At 40.9% G+C, this 25,231-nt stretch overlaps 2 protein-coding genes and 1 pseudogene across 3 annotated transcripts; 1 reads left to right on the forward strand and 2 right to left on the reverse strand.

Moving 5' to 3' along the window:
* Positions 1 to 3,405: 3,405 nt before the first annotated feature.
* On the reverse strand, positions 3,406 to 7,481 carry ponzr2 (plac8 onzin related protein 2). Its single transcript, XM_058626894.1, has 4 exons — positions 6,717 to 7,481; positions 5,599 to 5,712; positions 4,973 to 5,127; positions 3,406 to 4,017 (listed from the first exon to the last, which is right to left on the reverse strand). Exons 2-4 carry the CDS (start codon positions 5,702 to 5,704, stop codon positions 3,895 to 3,897), a joined length of 384 nt encoding a protein of 127 aa, XP_058482877.1. The 5' UTR covers positions 5,705 to 5,712; positions 6,717 to 7,481; the 3' UTR covers positions 3,406 to 3,894.
* Positions 7,482 to 9,553: 2,072 nt separating this feature from the next.
* LOC131458133 (tripartite motif-containing protein 16-like) lies at positions 9,554 to 11,281 on the forward strand (annotated as a pseudogene).
* A 5,522-nt stretch (positions 11,282 to 16,803) lies between these two features.
* On the reverse strand, positions 16,804 to 24,540 carry LOC131458134 (heterogeneous nuclear ribonucleoprotein A/B-like). Of its 2 annotated transcripts, none has more exons than XM_058626892.1 (9): positions 24,383 to 24,540; positions 22,712 to 22,902; positions 21,598 to 21,766; positions 20,747 to 20,902; positions 20,207 to 20,338; positions 19,786 to 19,894; positions 18,989 to 19,144; positions 18,350 to 18,470; positions 16,804 to 17,167 (listed from the first exon to the last, which is right to left on the reverse strand). In XM_058626892.1, the coding sequence occupies exons 2-8, from the start codon at positions 22,876 to 22,878 to the stop codon at positions 18,391 to 18,393; spliced, it is 969 nt and encodes a 322-aa protein (XP_058482875.1). In that variant the 5' UTR covers positions 22,879 to 22,902; positions 24,383 to 24,540; the 3' UTR covers positions 16,804 to 17,167; positions 18,350 to 18,390. The 2 variants fall into 2 exon arrangements, with proteins under 2 accessions (XP_058482875.1, XP_058482876.1); XM_058626893.1 differs by lacking the exon at positions 16,804 to 17,167 and adding an exon at positions 17,687 to 18,010.
* Positions 24,541 to 25,231: the final 691 nt, after the last annotated feature.

Consider the following 25,231-nt stretch of genomic DNA (forward strand, 5'->3'; position numbering starts at 1 on the left):
ACATTAAACAGAGGCTCTGTTGACAAGTGCTGTTAACGTCCGTGTGAGGGGATGAAATCACAGGTGAAAGAGTGATGGTTTGCTCCAGAAAATGTGCTAAAATGTTGATGAGTGTTTTTTAAAGGTGGAAATGATGATGTTGTCAAACGTGTTGTTGAAAACAGAAAATGTTGCCATTTAAGAAGCTGTAAAATCACAAATCACAAAAATGATTTTGTTCTTTAAAAAACAAACGATGTTGTTAGTTTACACCTGACATGGAAATGTGTCGGGATGCACGATATAGGCTTTGAAAAGTATTATGGGATATATAATATATATGACTAATGACTGCACTCTGATATATGAGCTTAGTATTATTATTATTATTATTATTATTATAACAAAGAAATCATTAAAACTGAATCATTTTTGGCTTGTGGATAAAAAATAAATAAATAAACATTTCCTGGATTCTTTGTCTTTCTGTAACAAACAGAAAACAACATAATTTGTATGTGAAGAGAAATGAAATGAAAGGTGTGTGTGTTTACATGTGGAGCAGTGACGTCACATTAGCGTTAGCATTAGCAGGTGTAATCTGAACACCTGTGATCGGATCCCTCAGGTCGGATGTTAACAGCAGGTGTGAACAGAGCGTCAACAGAACATCTAATACATGTGCGGATCATTTTTAAGCAGCAGCTACCACACACCTGTCCCCGCTGCTCCTCGTCCTCCTCCAGCTCCTCCTGGTCCTGGTCCTGGTCCTGGCTCCTGGTCCTGGCTCCTGGTCCGGCAGCTCAGCCCTGCTCCAAACAAAGCTGTAGATCAGTTACAAAGACTTTAAAAATCCTGAAAACATTTGTAAAATCTCAATATTTAACAGAGGATTCTGATGTATTTAGTGACGACTGTGAATGGAATCACTTGAAAACACATGAACTGTGCCTTTAACGGCAGCTGTTTGCAGGTCTTCAGTCAGAGGACATGATGAGACAAAGCAGTGTCCACTTTAAAGTGTTCAAATGTGTTCACTGCAGTAAATGAGTGAGGAAATGTGAGGAAAACACATGAAAACCTTTTTATTATTGTGAACTATATATTGATCCATATCAACACAGACACTTTTATTTTGAAATTCTACTAAACCACTGCTCCTCAACAGTTTTTTTACTTAACCTGCCCCCTACTGGCCAGACTAGATACTCATTCTTAACAGTTGCAATGGTCGAGTGACATTTTTTTGTTGACATACAATATTTGGACATTTGACAGTTTATATTTTAACTTTTTGTTGACATATTATACGAATGACATTATGGACAGATGTTGACAGTATGACGTCATACAATCTAATAACATATTTGACACCAAGTCAATTTTCTTTTTAAAACACACACGTCCGTGTGTTTGCTGTGGAGCAGTGACGTCACATTAGCAGCAGCTAACCTGCTACTGGCCAGACTAGATACTCATTCTTCACAGTTTTAATGATATATTGACAGTTTTTGTTGAGGACATTCTTTGACATATGTGGACAATTTATATGTTAACGTTTTTGATGACATACTAAACTAGGAAAGTTCATCTTTGGACAGTTTTTACGACATACTATCACATGGACAACACTGTCAACAAGTGTGTTTGCTGCGGAGCAGTGACGTCACGTTAGCGGTAGCAGGTGTAATCTGTGTTCAGATCTCTCAGGTCGGGTGTGAACAGAGCGTCAACAGAGAATCGAAGTGAGCAGCATTTACCACACGACTGTCCACACGTTTGTCCACATGTTTGTCCGCGATTCTTCTCGTCCTCCTCTCGTTTCTGTCTGTGCGTAGATGAAACTCCGCCTCCGACAAAGGAAGTGGAACATTCCAAATAGATCGACTCAGAGGGGAGGAGTGGAATGTACCAAGTCACTGATTTAAAAGCCTTGCCGTGACTTAATGTACCAAGTCACGGAAAGTACACAAAGGCTTTTAAATCAGTGTGTCTTTGTGCAGGAGCAGCTCCACCTGTAATTAATCAACGTTCATGTCCTCGCTGGAAAAATAAAAGAAAAATGGCAGCTGAAATTGTTGTTATTAAAAAACATTTTTGCTAAAACAGGGAAAAAAAACCCACCACCTGTTGACAGTTTACAATTTTTGTCGACGTATTATACTAGCCTACTATAGTATGTCTTCAAAAACTGTCCAAATATAAATTGTCAAAAGTGTCCTAGTATTACTCAGACACTTTTGACAGTTTATGCTTAGACAGTTTGTCTCGACATACTATACTGGGACAATTTTATTTGACTTTTTTGACATTGTATATTTGGTCAGTTATTGACATAAGAGTACATTTTAACAGTTTATTTTTGGACATTTTTTGTCCAGGGTGTCCCCCGCCTATCGCCCTATGTCAGTTCACATTTGTCCAGTTTCTGACGAAATAGTATACTAGGGCTTTTTTTTGGACATGTTTGACAGTTTATATTTGGACAGTTTGGTTGTGTTCAAATAATTGTTACACTCATGACGTTAAGTGCAAAAAATGTCACATTGAAATCCATTCAAACTGCAATTTTTCCTTTGAAGCATAATGCATTTTATTATATCATGGATGGACGGGTGTCAGTCTGCGCTTTTACCTCAGAAGTGATCATTTTTACTACTCTCCACCAGATGGCAGTGTTTTTGGACTTATTTAGGGGAAAAACTTGCTTTTTCCACTAGATGACAGTGTCAACATACTGTACTAAGACATTTTTGACATTTTATATTTGGATAGTTTTAGTCGACGAGCGACCTGCTCCTACACTTCTTGAGGTTCTCTTAGAGCTTTTGACTGTTTACTTTGAACATTGCACCCTAACAGTTCACCATAAGACTTAAACTCACAACCTCAGACATACAAGTCTTATTCTTCCAGCACAAGCTATGTTTACTGACTTGCAGAACAACACGTTGCTGGTATTTTTAAATTCTTATTTTGGTCTTTTATTCTTATTTATCAGAGTCTTTCAAACATTTTGAAGAATCCCTTAAACGAGCAGATCGACCTCATCACAATGTGAAGTTGTGTTGTTCAAGTGCTCGAGGTGTCAGACTCAGTTCCTCAACTGTGAGGATGGTCGAGTCCAATGCCTTGCAGACTGCAGATCAGAGCACAGTCATGGAACCGAACATGCCGCCTTGTGGACTGAACCAAGCCACCACTCTGAAGCCATCCTGGTGCACTTGGGACTGTTGGTCTCTTTTCAATCTTCACTTTGGATGTTGAACTTTAAAAAGATCCTGGTCCTCACAAGAACTGAACCTACAACTTGCGAACTTCACAGCAGTTTTCTTGTCCACCACATCGGTGGCTGACTGGAGTGCACTTAAGTGTTTCTGCAAATTTCTGTGCTCGTTAGAAAACAATAACAACTCATACAACGTAAAATGTACAAACGTGGATTCAAAATGGACATATCTGTATTTTGAATGCGTGACAATAATGATAAACTCTTATGACGTCTATAGAAAAAACAGTTTTTGCCTGTGGGTTATGGTGGATTTTAGTCTCTGCTCATATTAAAAAAACATATTTGTTCCAACTTTCCAATTGCATGCTTTTTACAGTGGGGCATAAGTCATATTTCTATCTTTGACACTTGACATCAGTCATTTTTTTGTATTTTACAGCTATAAAAGAAGCAGATACAGCCATATCACATTGATTGTCTACTTCTGTAGCCCTTTACAACACCGACAATGTAGCCACAGTGTTTTTACTGAACATCGAATGATCATAAAACATACAATAAAATGAGGAAAATGTACAGAAGGAGAGTGTCACAGTGCTGCCAGGATTTTTTTTAAAAAGCCTTTCTAAATAAATGATTTTAAAAGGCGACATGTAAAATAAACGCGCGCGGTGGTCCGTTGATCATGTTCTTTTGGCGCCGACCAGAGTGACCTGGATGTTTCTTCTCCTCATCTCTCTGGACATCTGACACCAGGTGCAGGACGTGCAGAAGCTGGCGTAGATGCAGTCCGTGCAAAGGTTACCCTGCGGACGACAAGTGTTAGCAGAGTCCCATCCGGTAAAGGCCGCTCAACACAATCTAAGGGATTGTGAACTGCATATATGTGTGTATATATACTGTATATATCATTTAAAAATTTGTTTTATGTAATATTACAATATTTCATAAAAATGATGACCCTCATGTGGAGAATAAAGGAGTGGTCAATAAATGAAGAGTTGTCAGTACAGTAACATAACTTTATTTTTCAGTAAGATCAGTAAGTGTTTATAATGTTAACATTTTTTTCTGATAATTTAAGTAATTCTTTCAACATATTTGCTCACCCTCACCCTAAATAATTGCTAGAATTGTAAATAGTGGGAGACAATGAATGGTAGACAAGTAGTAGAGTGAATTAATTTGTAATTTGTGAGGTAATTTGTTTTACAACATGTTTTTCTTGTAGTACAACAGAAGTTGACATTTTTTTGGACGGGTAAAGTCGTAATTCTTTACATCTTATAACAAAGCATTTTAACGTTCTTTGGGAAAGCATGGATTTTTTGTAGCATATATGTTACAAAATTGTAGCATATTTTGTATCATTTTCTGAAATGTTTTTAGGTAAAGTACTTTTTTGACATCACTTACACACTAATATTATCAAAAGGAATTTGGGTAAAGTCATCCTTCATTACATCATTTAATTTTCTTTCTTTTTTTTACATTGTTTTGTGTCAGTTACATCAATAATTGCTTAAATATAAATAAATATATAAATAAAAATATACTTTTTTGAAGCTTTTATTCAAATGTTTTCATCCCGTAAGTCACATTTTGTGACATTTAAAAAAAAAACTGTTAAAATTAGTCAAGTTTTGTGACAGTATTTTGTGTAACTTCACTAACGTGATTACAATATTTGACAAATAATTTGTTTATACAAGTATTTCTGTCAAAGAGCGAGTGAAAAGTAAAAAAGAAAAGGGTTCTTACGGCGATGCCATAACGGTGACGCATGGCCACCCTCATGGCCAAGGTGGCAGGCGGTACCATACCGAAAATGTCCAGCAGGGGAAGGCATAGAGCTTCTCCATAGGTGTCGGTGACTTTGCAGGCAAAGCAGGGACAACACCAGAAAGCACAACAGCCTTGACATCGGAAAGGAAAACACAGTTTGAATAAAAGTAATAGAACACACACTGTAAAAGTGTTAAAACGGCAAAACAGCAAAAACAAATCTGTCTTTTCACTTAACAAACGGCCCGTTTAAATGTGAAGGATGGTCTCTTCCCCCCCCGACACCAAATCCCATAGAGAAAATTTGCGCTTTTTTTTCATCCACTGCTGCCTCCATCCACTGCTGCCTCCATCTTTGCTTCTTCACTTAAATCGCTGCTTTTCTCAGTGGACTTTGGTGTGGGAGAGTGAAATGACACGAGTTTGCAGTCGCACTGTTGGACAAAGCTCAGCAGACTTCACCTGGCACAGATTTGCCTCTTGTGAAGTGGCTGGAGTCAGTTTTTGCTGATGACCCCATGAAACAAAACTGAAAACCCTTACTCAACAATAATAATAATAGTAATGATGATAATCACAATAAACACAGAGCACACACTTACACTCTGGCACATCTTGGCAGCAGTCACATATCCCAGACCCCCACTCATCAGAGTCTTGGATCACCATCACAGGCTGAGGCTGCCTGATGATCATCGAGTTGGACATGATGGCGTCTGAAGAATATGATATTATATTAGATTTTTTATAATATTTTATCACACTTTATGATTTGATGATGATTTTGACTTGTCAGGTGCATTTATTGTATCATTACATTTTAAAACATGTTTTTGGTCAACTTTTCATCATTTTTGGTAACTTTATAACATTTTATAACACATTTTCTGCAGATCTGTGATCATCATTGCATTGTATTATTTGTAGGGTTAAATTATGCTTAAATTTGAACTGTTTCATTTCCGTGTGTACTTTATTTGCTTCTGTTGCAGATTCATTGAAATTGTCTTTGAGTCATTTTGTTCAAATTGCTGTAGAAATAAAAATGTGCTAAATTAGATACAATACAACACAGTCAGTTTAAAAAGCCTTTTAACAACAACAGCAACATATATATAACAGCAGGGGGTGATTATACTAAAAATACACACAGAGAGAACGTTGGTTTCAGGAAACCGTCCCATGAACAAAATCGTCTTTGTGTGCCAAGTGTTTCCACTGACTGTATGAATTGTGATTCACGCCCATCAGAAACAAAGGACGGATTATTACGGTAAAGAACCGTGACGTGTGGTGCTGAATCATCACCGCACCCGTTTTATTTTTATCTTTTGCTTTCTGTTTCAAAACAACACTCACAAGTTTACACAACCACCATCTCCACATCGGACTCAAAGATAAGATAAAGTCATACAAATCAGAATAAACTATTTTAATAAAGTCTTTCACATCAAGGGCTGCTCTTATCCACCCGACCATAAACCATTTATATATTTAAAAACACAAAATATATACCATTCGTATGCTTGTAATTATGTTTTTGTGAGTGAAAAGTTCTGTGTTTTGAAATAAATCAAATAAATAAATACGATGTGCAACGCAAAAAGAACCAGATTACAGCATGACAAGTGAAAACGAATATATTGGACGACTCTGTAAAGAAACCAGACGAGTCATTTTGTCGTCTTATTTCACTATTCTGATCAGTATAGCGTCTTACCTCTGTGTGATGAGGCAGCGCCGCTCAGTCCTCCGAGCTCTCACAGTCTCTCGTCTTCACTGAGACGATGTCATTTCTCAGTGTCCTCTAAAATACCTGAACACCAGAACCAGTTTGTCCAGCAACCTGGACAAACGGGTTAGTTTATTCCTCCAACAAAAAGCTTTGCCTCTTCACGAGCAGTGCTGCAAGGTGAAGGTGGGGCCATGACATACTGCATAAATATAAGAAGACATTGTCCTCCGTGAAACAAAAGGTTCTGTGGCTTTAAATGAGAAGAATTGGTGGCGAGCGTCCGCCAACCCGCTGGTCAATCTGACTCAATCTCAAAAGCTCACCTGTTGTCACCCAAAGTCGGCACCTTAGCACTGGTGTCCCCCGTCAGTCACCTGCCAAGCTTGAGGCCTGTCGAGGACATTTATGCGATTAACAGACAAACATCTCTTGTTCCGTTCTGTTACGTTGTCTTCCACTTATCCAGGTACGGGTTGCGGGGTAAGCAGCCTTAGCAAGGAAGCCCAGACTGCCCTCTCCCTAGCCACTTCTACCAGCTCCTCTGGGGGGATCCCAGATTTAATCCCTCCAGCGTGTCATTCCAGAAGGACATCCACCTCAGTTGGCTCCTCTCAACATGGAGGAGCACTGGTTCTACTCTGAGCTCCTCACCCTGGCCCTGGTATACTCACGTGTCAGGATCCTGTATTACACTTCACCATCGGGTGGCGATAAAAGTCTAGACACAGGGAGTAGGAAGCATTCTTACCAAAGAAGAAGAGAACAATGCTACAGCTGTCTGGTTCATCGGTTCACAGCTGAAAGGTCCGTCGGGCTCGGATGACTATACTTGGCGACTACTTCTTCTGCTGTTAAAATGTTTTTTCTGCTTGGTGATCCCTTTTCTGCCGCTTTATCCTCCACATGAACGTCACTGTGGGGGTGCTGTGCCAATCTCAGCTGACATAGGGCGATGGGCGGGGTCACACCCTGGACAGATCGCCAGTCCATCGCGGGGACACATATACAAACAAACAACCATCCACTCTCACACCTATGGTTAATTTAGAGTGTCCAATTTGCCTAATCCCCAAATGTGGGAGGAAACCGGAGAACCTGGAGAAAACCCACGCACACATATCGGGCATGGATCCTATCGGGCCTGGTGCTGTCCAGCTCTTCATCTTTAACACTCTTTCTTGGATGTCCGCCATTGAGATGGTTACTGTTTCTTGTTCTGGGAGGTTACTGTGGTCATTGGGCATCTGGGTTGTGTGATGCCTCTTTTTCCCATATGGCCTTCCAGTATTCTTCCACCTCAGCTCTTGGTGGGTCTGACCTGTTGTTATTTCCTCCCTGCCACTGAGAGTACACCTAGGCTGGTTCAGTGGATAACAGCTTGTTTATTCTCCTGGCCTCTGCCTCCTTGGTGTATCTCTTCAACCGGGTGGCCAATGCTGTTAGTGTCTGTTTGGCAGTTTCAAGTGCTTCAGGTATGGAGAGCTTGGTGTACTTCCCTTTATTCACCATGTTGCCTTTCTGTAGCTCTGCTAGCTGGCTAACTTCTCTCCGTGTTGCCCTAATCTTGGCCTTTAACCGTATTCTCCATGGTGGATGCTGTCTGTTATGGTTTGAGCCCATCTTGTAACCAAGCATTTCTAGGACTACTGTTGCTGTACCGTGTATCAGCTGGTCTCAGTGATGGTTCCCGTAGGGACTGATGTTAGTTCAGCATTCACATCCACTAGCAGATCTTCTGAAGGTACTTTACAAGTCAGTTTTGGTTTTCGTCGGGGGTTCCAGGTTTCTAATTGTGCCATGATCTTCCTTCTCAGGTCAGCAGCTCTTGGACTGAGGCTGTTGGTATTTGTTGGGGCTTGGTACCCAATCTCTGATTGTGGGATTGATGGTGGCATCCCCCCGCTGACCTGTGGTCCTGGCGCCCCCTTGCCGTAGCATTGTTGTTGTATCTCATCGATCTCTAGTTGTGATAGAAGTTTTTTGCGGATGTTAGCCTTGATCGTGGGTTTCGAAGTAACCATTGGTCGCACATTCGCAGCATGTATCCCTTCTCTCTGGGGTTGCTCATATAGTAGCATTCCAACAGTTCCATGTTTTCCGCCCTTGTCCATCTATGTCTCGTTCCAGTAGCCCATTTTCTCATCAGTTGCCCTGGTTCCCTGGCACCTGATGCGGACCTTACATCACCTCACTGTCACAAAGCAGTGACAGGAAGAACTGGAAGTACCTGAAAACATTGTGTTTGCTCCGCTCGACCAATCACTGCCCCGCTTATGTTTCCGCTTCACAGGCTCTCGGAGAAACAGCAGCATGAAGCACGAACCATGCAACACCACATATTTGAGGTTTTTATCACTCAAAGAGGAAACGGAACAAACTTTTCTCTTAAATGGACAAATATCTAACCCAGAGGAACCCATTTAATTATGGGTTTAAGTGTTTTAGTGTTTTTTTTATGATTATTTTTTAAATAAATGTTAATCAAATTGACTTTTTTGCAGCTGTGTAAAGTCAACCGCTAATTAATTGCATTAAAGCTGACACTGGTACAAATAAGTCATAAAAAAACACAGCAAACAAACGTGAGCCAAGTCACAATTTGCAAATTTGCGCCCTATGAGGCTTCTAATTTACAGCCACATTTGTAAATCTTTTTTTCTTTAGCAGCTGATTGATTATGGCAAATTTCCCTCCTGGTTCCCTCCTCCTCACATCTGCAGTTTGACAATGGGAGGAGGAGCCGACAGGTGGAGAAGAGCAGGAGCTGACAGGCTCTGCCCACTGCTCTGTAACGTGTTGAGTTCAGAGCTCAAACTGGTTCCATGTCTGAGGACGGGGAACTCAGACGGTCGTCGTGATTCAGAGGTGAAATGGCGCAGGCAGGAGTTCAGCTGCAGAGAGAAAACATCTCTTGTACCATCTGTTTGGATCTACTGAAGGATCCGGTGACTCTTACCTGTGGACACAGCTTCTGTATGAACTGTATTAAAGACCACTGGGACACAGAGGACGAGAAGAGGATCTACAGCTGCCCTCAGTGTAGAGAGGTCTTCACACCGAGGCCTAAACTGAAGAAAAACACCATGTTAGCAGATTTAGTGGAGGAGCTGAAGAAGACTGGACTCCAAGCTGCTCCTGCTGATCACTGCTATGCTGGAGCTGAAGATGTGGCCTGTGATGTCTGCACTGGCAGGAAACTGAAAGCTCTCAAGTCCTGTTTGGTTTGTTTGGCCTCTTACTGTGAGGAACATCTCCAGCCTCATCATCAATCACCTCCATTAAAGAAACACGAGCTGGTGGAGCCGTCCAAGAACCTCCAGGAGAACATCTGCCCTCATCACAATGAGGTGATGAAGATGTTCTGCCGCACTGATCAGCAGTGTATCTGTCATCTCTGCCCTGTGGACGAACATAAAGACCATGACACAGTCACAGCTGCAGTAGAAAGGAAGCAGAAGCAGAGAGAGCTGGATCTGAGTCGAGAAGAAATCCAGCAGACAGTCCAGGACATAGCCAGAGACGTGAAGGCGCTTCAACAGGAGAGGAAGACTCTCAGTCTCTCTGCTGACAAAGCAGTGGAGGACACTGACAAGACCTTCACTGAGATGATGCGTCTCCTGCAGAAAAGAAGCTCTGATGTGAAGCAGCAGATCAGATCCCAGGAGGAAACTGAAGTGAGTCGAGTCAAAGACGTTGAGAAGAAGCTTCAGCAGGAGCTCACTGAGCTGAAGAAGAGAGAAGCTGAACTGAAGCAGCTCTCACTCACACACGACCACAACCAGTTTCTCCTCAACTACCGCTCACTGTCAGCTCTCAGTCCATCCACACACTCGTCCACCATCAACGTCCGTCCTCTGAGACACTTTCAGGACGTGACGGCGGCTGTGGCAAAGGTCAGAGGTCAACTGCAGGACGTCCTGACCGAGACATGGACAAACATCTTGGTGGCTGTGGCTCGAGTAGATGTTTTACTGCCAGAACCAGAACCAAAGACCAGAGCTGAATTCTTCAGATATTCACAGGAAATCAAACTGGATCCAAACACAGCAAACACACAGCTGTTATTATCTGAGGGAAACAGAAAAGTGACATTAATGAAGGAAGATCTGTTTTATTCTAGTCACACAGACAGATTCACTGTGTGGTATCAGGTCCTGAGTAAAGAGAGTCTGACTGGACGTTGTTACTGGGAGGTGGAGTGGAGAGGAGGAGGAGTTTCTGTAGCAGTAACGTACAAGAACATCAGCAGATCAGGGAGTTCATATGAATGTGTTTTTGGATACAATGACAAATCTTGGGCTTTAGTTTGTAAACAAAACAGTTGTAATTTTCGTCACAATAGAATCGGGACTAAAGACTGTGATGGTTTGTCCTCAAGAGTAGGAGTTTACCTGGATCACAGAGCAGGTCTTCTGTCCTTCTACAGAGTCTCTGACACCATGACTCTGCTCCACAGAGTCCAGACCACGTTCACTCAGAATCTCTATGCTGGAGTTGAGTTTTTTCTTCCTTCACCTGGATCCACAGCTGAGTTCTGTAAACTCAAATAGACTCAAGTTCTTTCAGTTAAACTCTGTGTTTAAATCTTTAACTTCTCTGATCTCGTCGCTCTGATCACCTGTCAATCAAACCGTGTGGGCGGGTCCATGTGATCACCGATGTTTTTCTTGTCACTCAAAAACACAAAACAGAAATCTATAATCACATTTAACATGTGTCTCTTTGAATGAACTCATTGTACTCACTGTACTGTACTAATAAGAATAAAATGTGTTTATTCATATATTTATCAAGATATAATTACATTTTTACCATCACTTACTTTAATTGCTGTGTTTAATATTTATCTATCTACAATAATATTAATACAATTTATTCCAATATTTTTAACATGCAATCCCTTGTATTTGGAGGAGGAAGAATAAGAGAAAGAGGAGGAACAGGAGGAGTCTAAGATCTCAGAAAGAGGACAATAGAGCAGGAGCTTGGTCGCCACCTGGAGTCGACCTTTAGAAAAAGCTTAGTTTGATGTAACGTTCCCATGACCTTTGACCTGGATCGTTGACTTCCATGAGTCAATGCCTCACTTCTTTTCTTTTTTTTTCTTGTGAACTTAGATCCAGAGAGTTCAGCTCAGAGTGGTCACATGATCACGTGATCAGTCCTTGAATTTTGGGAATAGTTGGGGGTAAAGTGAGTTCACGCATGTGTCACACCGCAGAATTCTGAGATTTTAGACAGAATTCTGATTTCTATTTTTGACAAATCATAAATCATCATAAAACTGCCCTTTTTTGTGCTTGAATCCCACAATTCTGAGGGGGGGAAAGTCAAAATTCTGGCTTTAATCTCAGATATCTGAGTGGAAAAAAAGTCAGGCTTTGGTCTAAATATACGGAAGTCTGACTTCCCCTTCTGAACTGAAAACGCATTTTTTTGGCTTTTTTTAAAAATAATCCTGAATGTTTCGAATCCTAATCACAAAACGGAAAAAGGAAAAAAAATAACCTCTTGTGACCCACCTGCAGTACCTGTAGGGCCCGCCAGGGGGCCGTCAAATCTACACAGTTCACAGTGGGGGGATCAATTGGATCAAGTGTGCACAAATTCAGGCTGGTTTGAATAAGTGTCCACTGGTGTGTCCACTCCTGTGTCCACAGCAGATAAACCTGCTGAACTCAGCGACACAGCAAACAGACTGAGGTACAAGTTCAGCAGTGAGTCCTCAGTCCAACCTGTGCAGGGGACACTGGATGATTAAAGACACGGATTTAAAGCTGCAGTGCATCGTTTAAGTCGAGATCTTGCATCGCCCCGGCGTCATTCCCGCGCTGCACACAGGAAGTGAACTGCTTTATACCAGGACCGCAACATCGAGCGAGAGGAAAGAAAGAGTTTGACAAAGGCCGCGAGTGAGTTCTAGTGCTCAAAAAAAAAAACGGGATAAAAATGATCATTCTCGTCTCCGCCCACCCAGGCTCTGCTGCCGTATACACACAAGCGCTCCCCAAAGTTAAACAGAGAATAAATACTTGTGGCAAGTCATATGTTGGTCTTTTTTTACACTCAAGTGCAAGATATCTTAATATTAACATTGGCTGCTCACTCTCCCCCACCAAACTCCATTGAGAATATCTGCATTTTCCCCTCACACAGGAGCTGCTGGTCTACTGCTGCCTCCTGTGGCAGGTTTGTGTCACTGCGGTAAATCTGAACCACGGACCTCAAACGGCGAAGACCCCAAAAGGCACGTTTGAACCCAGTGACGGAGGCAGCAGTGGATCAAAGACTCCTGTGTGCCAGCGATGTGAAATCACTGATTTTCTTTATGGACTTTGGCAGAAGAGTCAATAAAAGTGTTGAACTGAGAACTAAGTGTAAGTTTTATGAGATCAACTTAAATTATATACGTCTTCCAGACACCGAGCGACATTTGAATCGTGCAGTCGAGACAAAAGAATCGGGATTTTCAGGTCTTACTGTACATGCGCCGTTATGTTGTATTTCATGCTGCAGCATTTTTGTGTACATAAATGTTATCATTGTAAAGGCATTATTAAGGGGTTTTTTGCCCACTGGAAACAACAGCTGCTGCTGAAGAAACTGTGGATTAACACAGAACAGCTGCTTTTCACGTGTGAGCATGTGTGTGTGTGTGTGTGTGTGTGTGTGAGGTCCTTAAAAAACATATAAACCTACCTTCTGAGGACATTTTGTCTGGGCCCCACAACTTTAAAGGGCTTTTTCAGGGTTAAGACCTGGTTTTAGGATTAGTGCTAGAATTGGGTTTAGGTCAGGTAAGGTTAAAGGTTAAAGGTTAGGCACTTAGTTGTGATGGTTAAGGTTAGGGTAAGGGGTTAGGGAATGCATTATGCCAATGGTGTGTGTCTATGTGTGCGCGTGTGAAATTTGTCATGGCAGTTTCCATGAAAGCCGTTGGCCACGTGTTTAACTGGACTGAACTTTGTCCCAGTTTTTAGCAGATGTACTGTACATGGAGGCCGGGGGGGTGTGACGCGGGTGATGGTGGGCGGGGTGGGAGTGGGTATGAATAAGAGGTCAGAGAGAAACGGGGTCACAGAGCGCAGTCAGTCATTTGTGGGATGAGGAAGAGGAGAGAAGAAAAAGAAGAGGAGAAGGACTGAAATCTGGTAGAACCTTAAACTCTGTGCTTTCTGCATGACTTTCTGGAATCTTTGTATAAACCTGAATATCCATGTGTCTCATTTTTTTATTAAAGTGGTTTAATAGATTTTTTTTCCCCACTTTTACATATAAATATGTTTGGCGTTAAAAGTGAAGATGTGATTGATTTACAATTGACAAAATCCTCGTCTGTAAATGAGTCGCTACATTGTGCACAGTCACATCATAACAGCAGAAACAGTTCCTAATCTGAGATCACAGAGGGAGTTTAATCTGCTCTGAGGTTGTGAGTTTACCAAAGTTATATCTGATTCCACAATAAAAAAAAAACACTCTTTTGACACCTCTGTGACCTCTGACCTTCTGTGACATATCGGTGATGAAGGTTTGTGAAGGTAATCTGACCTAATTCCACCTTAATCCCATTTCTCCCGTCTAATTTGCAGATGTTTGGAGCTGAATTGAGATTTGCTGAATCGAACCAGCTCTTACTGTCGGTCACAGAGGTGGAGACGTGCTGTGGACATGGAGGTCAGGTGCAGCGGTAGTCCAGGAACCGTGGCGCCGGGTCTGTGGAGGAAGTGGCTCCAAGAGGCCCCGGAGAAGCCGGCGCACAGCAACGTGGACTCTTTCCTTACTGCAGCTCGGCTGCTCCGCGGGGGAGGACGTGTGGAGGAGGAGGGGAAGACGGTGGGGTGGCAGTCGCCTCGTCGGTCAAACCAAACCCACGAGACCAGGCCGGACGGGAACCAGGGGCCGAAACACGCCATGGTGTTCCTGAAGGATCTGCGGAGCAGGCGGGTCCATCTCACAGAGAGCAGGAGAGAGGACAGAGAGCCCGGCTGCGAAAAGACAAACACGGGTGAAGTGAAAGACACGGACGAAGGGCCATTCTCGGGTCACGGACAGACAGAGAGACAGAAAGACATCGTCGTGTGCATCTGGAGGTCGGGATGTCGCGTCAAATGCAGACAGTCCAAGAGGTTCAAGGCCCCGGTTCTGCCCGCCATCGCCGAGATTTAGAGCTTCACGACAAAGACTTACAGTGTGTTGACTTTTGCGAAAAATCGCGCTGACGCAACGACGCGACAGCCAATCAGCGATATGGACACGCGCAGATCGGATCTGATCACGTGCGATGGTTGAGGAAGGAGAAAGATCAGATTCTGATGTTTAGAAATCACGATTTTGGGCCGCGGTCTCAACAAGGACTTAAACACCTGCTTCTTCTTAGTTTTCGATGAAAGCGACAGAATCTCACGCTGCGACAGAAGCTTGATTCTTTTCATCATGATACAGCAGTAATTTCATAATAAAAGCATTTGTGTTGTATGTGCGACGATACATATAGTTTACAATAAAATGTATTTGTGATGCAAAATGAATCTCAATAAAATAAGTGGCGGGCCAAAAGAAATCAATTGAGGCCCACATGTGGCCCACAGGCCGCAAGTTAAGGACCTCTGATGTATAGTGTTTGCCAACATTAAAATTCAATTCTACGTGCAAAAGGTTTCTTTTCCTATTGATTCACACACAAAAAAGGCAATACACAAAAAGTGGAGGATTTGGTGACATCTAGTGGTGAAATTGCAGATTACAACCAACAGGTTGTATTGGCAGGGAGGGCAGTATAATCTGCACTGGTGTAAAATAAAGGGACACAACATTTTCTAATTTCCAGGTGAGGACAAACATAAACATAACAAGAAAAAAAATGTATTAGTTTTTTTGGGAGTGGTTTGACGTGGACTATAATTAGAGTCAAGTTTTATACATATAAAAAGGTCGAGAGGGAAAAAACGTTATTGATTATTCTTAATTTGAGTCTAATTAGACGGGGGGAAAACAAACATTACAACAGGATTGTGGGTAGTGTAGTGTCATACTTACTTTTTTAAAATACAGACTTGATACGCTAAAAAAAAACTTTTAAAGCGAGAAAATTGTATTTTTTACAGTTTCGAACGGTTTCAAATATCAAACGGAGGTGACGCGTTTTACTTCCGGGGTCGTAGCTTGTTGGGGACATTTGAAGGGAGAGATCAAAGTTACAGCGCCACTCCAGCGTGTTGTGGTCAGAGAGAGTATTACACTCTGAGCCCCAATTTCTTTAGTCGATAGATAGTAATAGAACTATTCATTACATGACGTAATATTTCATCAACATTTCATATCCAGGTCAAACGAAAAGCACTCATAATCCTCCAAATTATTACAAATCTCAAAATATCAGCCCTCCAAATGCACCCCAAAGCAAAAGAAGCACATTTTAAAAGAACATAAAGCCCTGCTATAAATTCTTAAGAAAAAGTTATAACTTCCACACTTGTAATACTAGAAAAGTACTTCACAATTGAATGTCTTCCATTCAGATTAGAGTTTTGAATTATTATATATTACTGTAACAAAACATTGCAAACACGAAGTGTGGAAAAAGAGCCCCCTCTAGTGGTGACTGTGTCCATCTGCTGAATCCTCCTCCTGCTGGTTTGCACTTTACTTCAGGTCAGTTGTCGCCAAAGGGAAACTTTTAAGCCTTTTAATGGTAACATTAGCAAATAAAACTCGTGACATAGTTCAGATATGTTTACGTGACTTTGAGTAGTGACTCTGCCATCAGTGGCCGACAGCTCGTTTATTTTCAAATAGGAACAGAACGCTCAGAAAGTCCACTCAGGTCACCTTGAGGACGCATCTTGGTTTTGAAGAAAATCTATGTGGAGCATAAAAGTATTACTGATTCTGTTACCACAAAACGACAAAAAAACAAAACAAATAAAATCCAAGTCAAAAAGTATGTAGATATTTTAGTTTAATTCTAAACCTAGTCAACATCCTGTTGATTATCCACCAAAAAAGGTGGACGCATCAGGAGACAAAGGAAAAAAAACAAAAAAGAGAACTGGGGGAAGAAAAAAAAAAATACTGAAAACTGCTTTTATTTTGTCAAAAAAGCTTTTACAGTGCCATGATATTTCAACCTGTAAAGCCAGCAAACATGTAAAATACAACCCTTACAATACATTAGAATCAAAACAGGTACCAAAAAGTACAGTAAAAATTACACTTCCATGGTTGGAAATGTGGAAAGACGGGAGAAAAAAAAAACAAAACAAAAAAAAACACCAAAGGGAAAAGTAAAACCTAAAATTATAGGATTAAAAAAAAAAAACATGGAAAAGTTACATTTCAGATGTTTTCTGTACAAATGGTCTTCTGTCATAAAAGAGGCGGAGTTAGGCCCAGTGTGTCCGTTCAGCAGTTGGTCTCACTGGATGGTTGAAGTCCTGGGAAGTGAAACACAGAGGCTCGGTCACATGGTCTACCATCATCAACGCTTCACACACAAGAAATAAAAACATTATTCTTATCGTTTGTTTTATTTCAGAGACGATACTTTAATCAGAGCAAGGACTCAAACACTCAAAAATGTGCCGTTTTTGCACCAAACTCCATAGAGAAAATCAGCGATTCTACGTCACGGCACAAAGCAGTTGTTGATCCAGCGCTGCCTTAAAACGCCAAGTTAAAATGTCTTATTTTGTGACCTCAGTGGTTGAAATCCTTCGTTGCGACTTACCCATGTAATGCAAATGTACTAAATTAGGCAGAAAGAGACAAACAACTCCTCAGTGAGCTTAAAAAAAAAGGGCAATTTCTGTATGGACTTTGGTGTTCGGAGTGTTGACAAATTTGAGTTTCCGGTTAGAAAAGTCTGTCCAATGACATCAATATGAACCATAGCACCTACTGTTATGGATCACTGCAGGTTGTGTCTACAATGAAGGCTCCAAACTACCCAAAAATATACACAATATGACTTTATTTTCAATTTTAAGCACATAAAATGTTTCCAAAGTTTGCTGTGTATTACAATAGAGTACAAGCGAGAGCCATGGCTGGACTGAAAACTACAAACATAACATTCAAGAAACCTTTTCAAGTCGGAGACAGCGTGACAAAAGTTAACACAAGGCTCAATAACTTTCCAGGGGAGGAATCGTCAATGCAAAACTGAATATTCTCACAGCAGAGCAGTTCAGGAACACAAGGAAAAGAAAGTTGATGAGGGCTGCAACTCATCCAGTACTTGTTTAATCCAGAGAAACGTTGATCGGTGTTTACCAAATCTGGAAATAACAATTTAACATTTAAGAAGCTGAAAAATCAGAAAGCTTGCTCTATTTATATATAAAAAAAACAACAACACTCAAACTGAATCATAGATTATCAAAATAGTTGACGGTTAATTTAGCGGTCGATTAACCGCAGCCCAATGTTGATTTAAGAGAGGGATAATAAATACAAGTTTCTCATAAACTAGGATGAGACGTGTGAACGCGTTTTCTCTCCAGGTTCAGGTGAAGAACTCTGTCAGCCCCAAATCTAAAAAAACTCTGACTTTGTGCAGACGGGATTTCTGTACATGATACATGAATGGACGGTAGTTATAGCCGCGGCATGTCTACCTTGCAATACCATGTCGTTGTCAGCATCATCATCGTCATCATCAGTATGGCTTGTAGCCAGGCTGGTGAGCCCCCCGCCTGGGGGTTTTACCGTAGTTGGCACTGCCCTGGTCTGTAGCACCTAAATGTGGAAAAAAGAGGAGCTTTAAAATGTAGACAGAAGTACTTTAAACTGTAGTTGAACAACTTCTACGATGGGAAATCGTTATTGGTAATCCATCATAATGCCACACACCATTTAAAAGTAAAATGGCTTGTTTTGAAATATTGTTTACAACAAAAAGTTCATAGTACTTGTATAAACGTGTAAAAAGAAGAGAAGTCACAGAGTCATGTAGCTCTGTGTTGCACTGAAGGTCCAGCATTCACTGAATCTGACCTCTGACCTCCAATGACATGATCATACATGGAAGGAAACACCTTTGTCGTAAAATGTGAGTTTGATTTTGAGGAAGTTTTGCTCCAAATGACAGAAGAGTTGTCCGTGTTAACGGAGTTGTTGTCCTGTGCTTTGCTACACGCTCATTTAGATGGATACAGCTAATAAACAATGCATTTGCTCTTTATTAATGGAGGCGTTGTGTGCATGTGTGAACTACAATTAGGCAACGGCGGAGAAAAGTGTCAGGCTGCGCTTACTGTAATCATATCCAGGACCGTATCCATAGTAACCAGAAGAGTAGTCGTAGTTGCCGTATCCACTACCGTAGCCATAGCCTTGGTTACCGTAGCCTTGGTTCCAGTAGTTTCCGCCGTAGCCCTGGTTCCAGTTCTGGTTCCAGCCCTGGTTTGGACCTGGGACACATGAGAACAGTAACACATTTTTTTTTTAAACTACCATTTAAAAACTCAATCTAGCTTTTTATATTATATAAAAAAGGGTGTAAACTTGATAAAAACAAAACTGGCCAGTTCATTAAATCATCATATCTTTATATCTTAATATTCCCTCAAGTTTGATGACCCTTTCAGGTATTTAATAGTTATTTATGCATTTTTTTTTTATTGAAAAGACAATGTAAAATACATTGTAAGAGAGACAGATCAGTCTTGTCTAATACTTGTTTGAGGAATAATAATAATAAAAAAAGTCTTTTTTGATAACCAAAACAGAATCTTTAATTTTCCGCTTCTAAAAGGTGAATAATTTCCGGGTTATTTGCTCCATATAAAACAAAGAAATCGTTCAAACGTATTACTTTTAGTTTGTGACATGTGAGAACATCATTTTGAGGTTTGGGAAATATAAAATTCAGCTGTTAAATGTTAACTAGGTATTATTTTGTAAGATGGAGGAAAAAAGAAAATCAACTAAACGCATGGGCCAAATAAAGGGAATCACTTGTTGGCCAGTGAAAAACAGTCAACCTAACCCTTGTCGGATTAATAAAGTTACGTTAAGCTACCTTAAGGAAAATAAGTGTTTTCACGCTCACCTCCACGTCCTCTGCCCCCTCCACGTCCTCCTCCGTAACCACCTCCGCGTCCTCCTCCGTACTGCTGCTGCTGATATACCTCCTTCGGCTGGGCGATCTTCAGCTCACACTGGGGAGGAAACACCAACAGTCACTTCACATCCTAAACTTCCCTGCCAAGCACCCAAAATCCTTAGTACAGAGAGAAACTGATTCCAAAACTGAGGCCGGTCAGCTCATTTATGGCCGACTTAAGTTCAGACGACCACACAAGTTCCTCACTGAACTCCAGAGATTCTTCAGAGGAGGTTTGAGCGGGAATCACCTGCTTCCTCAAGCAAAGTTCAACACCTTGACCTGGATTCATACTTCAGAGAGCCCAAACATACTCCAGGAAAAAGTGATGGAACATACGAGGTAAAACACGTGTGTATGTACGTACCCTGCCACCCTGGATGGTGTGGTATTTCTTCTCCAGGCACTTGCGGACGCTCCCTTCTTCTTTGAAGGTGATGAAGATAAAACCTCTCCTCTTCTTCAACTTGGGGTCGACGGGAAGCTCAATGGTTTCAATCTGGGGAGGAGAGGACGTTGGAGGAAACGGTTACCATTTGGTCAGAGTGGAGGCACGTCTCTACCGTCCATTTCACTGAGCGGTGAGAATTTGTTTTAGGAGAATGTTTTTTCTAACCATGAGTTTAAAGAGGGACAATGGTGGAGAAAGCTACGTCCATCCACGTTCAAGACATAGATTTTATGACCTTTGTTCTCCATGTTGTGAATAAACAGAAATCCTGCACTTCACTTTTCACAGACATGACTGACATCGTCATGGGTACTGGAGTTTATGACAAGTATCGGAGACAGATATAACAGATACCGATACTCTAGTAAACATCAACGCCACCCATACCAAGAATACAGTGCTGTCTGAAGGTTGTGTTTTTGAGCGTTATGGTGCAATATTTCTTTAAAAACTGACCTCGCCAAAGGCCCCAAAATATTCCCTGATGGCGTCCTCCGTTGCCTCTGGGTTCAAACCGCCGACAAAGATCTTGACGGGCTCCTTCTTCATCGCCATCGCCCTCTTGGGGTCGATCTTGCGTCCGTCCAGTTTGTGTTCCCCATGCTCCAGCACCTGCAAACAACAACTCACTTAACCAGAGATGGGAGCAGAGACGTGGAAAACGTGCCTCTTTCTGTTCTCTCTGGCACACAACATGATACGACATCACGATATTTAAGACACAACACGACATTGTGTATTGCGATATACCCGCACAACAGCTCTAATGAGAACTTGGCACCATCTAGTGGACTTCAACGTCAATTGATAAAAAAAAAAAAACAAAGCTATAGCACAAAGGGTTTAATGTTTATTTGTTTGCGCAATATCGGAATATTTCCGTGCATCCGTTTTCCCTTGTACCTTATGATTATAGCACAAACTAGGGCCGGGCAATATATCAATATCATACCTATATTGTGACATAGATTGGATACCGTAACATTGTGAGAAGGTTTTAAAAGGCCTTTTCTCCTCTTGTTGAATAAATTAGTGAAATACACTAAATATGTATCGATTACAAAAACACTTAATTCCAAGCCAAATTAGGGCCGGAGCACAAATACCAGGGGCCAAAACATGGAACCTATAATTTGATCATATTTAAAGTCAATTTCGTCAATTTCTAACACACATAAATAAAAAGTAACAGCTGTATTTCAAGCATGTGATGCAGATTACAAACACGAGTCCAGAGAAACGACCTGTGTACAGCTTTACATGCGCACACACAGAGTCACCGTAGGGAAGATGCAAAGGCGGCTCACCTTGTCCACGCTGGAGGACTCTTTAAAAAGAACAAAGCCGAAGCCTCGTGATCGGCCGGACTGGGAGTCCATCTTGATGGTGCAGTCCGACACCTCGCCAAACTTACTGAAGTAATCCTTCAGGTCCTTTTTACTCGTGTCCCAGCTGAGACCGCCCACGAACATTTTACTGCAAACAGCAAAGGGGGCGACATGAAAACTCACATTTTGGTCTGTAGCAGAGGTCTCAAACACGCAGCCCCATGCATTTACAGATATTTTTTTTTTAATTAATCAATCTGCCGATTGCTTTCTTGAGTACATATATGGTAGGTGCTTATGAGACGGCAGCATTTTAAATTTGTTGTAAAAAATAACATTTCAAACATATGTATGAACATATTAGGCCTGCAACAATTATCGATTACTAAAATATTGTCAATTAATTTGAGTGGTTCTTCTAAAAAAAAATGAATTTACACTAATTCGAATGGTTTACCATTAAACTAAATTTTTTTTTTAGGATTTTAAAATTATCCTGATTAAAATAATTGCGATTACGATTTTATTGCAACGACTGAAAATGTTTTGATTGCCTTCTGCCTGCACTTGCAGTGATCAGAAATACTGCAGACAAGATACATACATTTATATAATAGTATAGTTACAATAATAGTACAACAGGTGTATAACGTTATAGGTTAAAAAAAGAAATCACAAGGATTTTATGATGTGAGCCAGACTGGATTTTCAAGTCACTTAGGTCAATTATTGATGTTTATCTCCATTCCTGACAATTGTGACGACAGAAATTCACCACGATTAACTCGTTGTACATGGTTCCTTCAATGGGTGTTAATATAATAATGCAATATGTCCCATCACTATTGTGGACAAAATAAGAAATTTGAGACCCTCATTCCCAGGTTTGGGAAAGGCAGATAAACATTTTCTTGACAGTTTGTGGACAAAACTAATATTATATTAGTCCAGAAAATAAATCGACTACAAAAGTGATTTCCTGGTGTTCACTCGTGGATCTGCAACAGACATGTTTTCATCAGCTAAACTGGGTTTTCTTACCATAAGAAAACTCGCCTGCTGATTTTGGTGCAACAGAGTAACAACCACTCACCCAGCGTCCTCCTCTCCTTTGCTGGCATCAATCTTGCCTCCGTCGGTGCCATTGTCCTGTCCCTCGTCTCCATCCATCAGCTGCTGCTCGGTCGAGTACTGGAACTCTTCTCCCTCGTTGCCGTTCTGCTCGCACGTCTCCATGAGTGGATTCTCAGTGTCTGACATTGTGACGGTGGGTTGATTCAGAAACTGACAGAAAAGAGAAAACGTCAAAAACAGAACAAATAAACAAACGAGAGCGACAAGGCAAGTGTCAAATTACAGAGCAGCACAAAGCGAAATTTAAGACTGGAAAAAAAATCAAATATTTTATTGTTTACAACAACTAAACAGTTATTTATCAATTACTAAACAATCAGAAACTACTTTGTTGATTAGTCGGAGTGAGTGTTCTTCTTGTAAACAATAAAAACAAGTTTTCAGCTGCTAAAATGTGAATATTTTTGTATTTTTTGCTCCAAATAAACAACCCATAAAAACTGAAAACACCAATAAACATGACATTTTATAGACCAAATGACTACGACTAACGATTATTTTCATGACCCATTATTTCGAATTAGTTGTTTGGTCCATAAAATGTTGACCACGTTTCCCAAACCTGGAAGTGAGGTTTCCAAACGTTTCGTATTGTTCACAAACTGAGATTGATCAGATATACACTTTGTTATAATAAATAATTTAGTTGGTTTGATCATTTAAAAAACAATTAATTTAATAACCTGCAAACACTTAAATCACTAAAATATAGCGCAATTAACCAGTTAAGAAAACATGCGGTTGCAGCCTTACAACTTTTAATTTGTGCATCTCTTAAATGTTAGCAGATAAAATGTTGGTATTGATTCTTAAAGTATAGCTCAACATTCAGTCAACGTTTACAGGAGCAAAACTGGTCCAAGCAAGACAAAAACAACACAATTAATATGCAATATTGAATAATATCGGTATATATAGGTCTAATATGCATTAAAAATAAATTAAACAAGCCTAAATCTGTTGTGTCTTTATTTTCTTGTTACCCAGTTTGATTAGCACCAAAAAAAGATTAATTTAACGTCGATTAAAACAAACAATTGTCCTCATTACGTAGAGGAGCACAATGTGCCCGTATTGTTAATATTACACACTCATTTTATACTTAGGGTTGACTTTAAGAATCATATTCGTGATTTTAAGTTTATTAACTACAAGTGTTCAGATTTTTGTTGGTGTATTTTGCTCCGTAACGGTGAAAATAAGCAGCGGCGTCAAAATCTCCATCACGTTAACCGTTCAAGCGGAGCGCGCTTTACTCCGTTACCGCTCGGGACGCAGTGCAGGCCCGGCTAATCGCTGGACAAACACTCGTGAATTACACAACAGTTAAAACGTCAATTAAAACACAATTTGACACGTAAACAACAAGTTACCGCTTCGACTGTGCTATATTCACCGGGGGAGTCTTTAGAATGCAGCCTAATAACGGCGTTTTTGTGCTATATTAGCACCGTTGCGACTACGGGTCAGCTAGCTAGTTCCAGTGCTAACAAGAGAAAACAGCGCGAGGATGGAAGAAGGCGCTGCGAGGAAGGAAAAAAAAGAGGCGGGCCGCCATTTTGTGCCGCGCGTCCTCGCTGCTCCTTTATCTCACAAATAAGTAAGAATGAGAAGAAAACGTAAAGCTTACTTTGTACGAAAACACCAGAGACGCCGACTCTCACTGTTCGAAATTGACACTCTCCGAATTCGCCGCTAACTCGTGGCAGAATATATACGACCGGATGTGACCAAGCGTCGGGACCCGCGGCAATAAGGAGCTCTGTGATTGGACGCGAGGGCCAGTTTGTCGAATGACGGCGCCGTGTCATTGGCTGACGGAGAGGAGCGAAAACAAAGCATCCATATGTCCTTCCTGCTTCCTGTCTCCCCTCTCCGCTACTCAATGGGAGTGTGTTTAACGTTATATGGCGTCGAATAATCTGTCCTTTCACGCCTTTTTTAAGTCAAGGAATATGACATTTAAAAAAAATGGCATTTTATATTGATTTATTCGTGTAAAGCATAGCTGATCTGATCACGGACATAGCCAAGTTAAAGGGATGGTTCAGGAGTTGTTTTTTTAGTTTTTGCCCTGATAAAACAGTGCCTTAGTTTAAGTCTGCAGCATCTTAGGCATATGCTTACTGCTTTATGTCACCATTGGACAACCTATTCCAGTTTGAAGCCTGGAACTGTCTTGAATAAATGTATAACTTGACAGAACTGTAATATGTCTCTCTCTCTTCTCTCTCTACCTCACCTCCTTGTCCTTTCTTTCCCCTTCCTCTCCTCTGTCCCCCATTTTTCCTCCCCTAAGAGGCTGGTGCTATTCCTAATGAAAACACAAACAATACGTACCATAACGTACCAAACCAAACTGTTCCACTTGGTGTAAACACGGCTTTAGGCATAACCAAGAGAAAGATTTCAAATGGTAAACAGAGCGATTTACAAATTGACAAAAACTTGTCAATGTTTGAGTTATAAAAGACTTCCT

This window comes from Solea solea, chromosome 4 (assembly GCF_958295425.1).
Source record: "Solea solea chromosome 4, fSolSol10.1, whole genome shotgun sequence".
In the NCBI taxonomy this organism is placed as follows: domain Eukaryota; kingdom Metazoa; phylum Chordata; class Actinopteri; order Pleuronectiformes; family Soleidae; genus Solea; species Solea solea.

Excerpts from the sequence above, each read along its gene's own strand:
- ponzr2 (XM_058626894.1), bottom strand. The coding sequence starts at position 5,704 with ATGTCCAACTCGATGATCATCAGGCAGCCTCAGCCTGTGATGGTGATC. Across the intron at positions 5,128-5,598 it reads CTGCCAAGATGTGCCAGAGT|GCTGTTGTGCTTTCTGGTGT; the intron begins GTAAGTGTGTGC and ends TCCGATGTCAAG. Across the intron at positions 4,018-4,972 it reads GTCACCGTTATGGCATCGCC|GGTAACCTTTGCACGGACTG; the intron begins GTAAGAACCCTT and ends TGTCGTCCGCAG.
- LOC131458134 (XM_058626892.1), bottom strand. The coding sequence starts at position 22,878 with ATGTCAGACACTGAGAATCCACTCATGGAGACGTGCGAGCAGAACGGC. Across the intron at positions 21,767-22,711 it reads AAAGGAGAGGAGGACGCTGG|TAAAATGTTCGTGGGCGGTC; the intron begins GTGAGTGGTTGT and ends TGCTGTTTGCAG. Across the intron at positions 19,145-19,785 it reads AGGGGGCAGAGGACGTGGAG|GTCCAAACCAGGGCTGGAAC; the intron begins GTGAGCGTGAAA and ends CATGTGTCCCAG.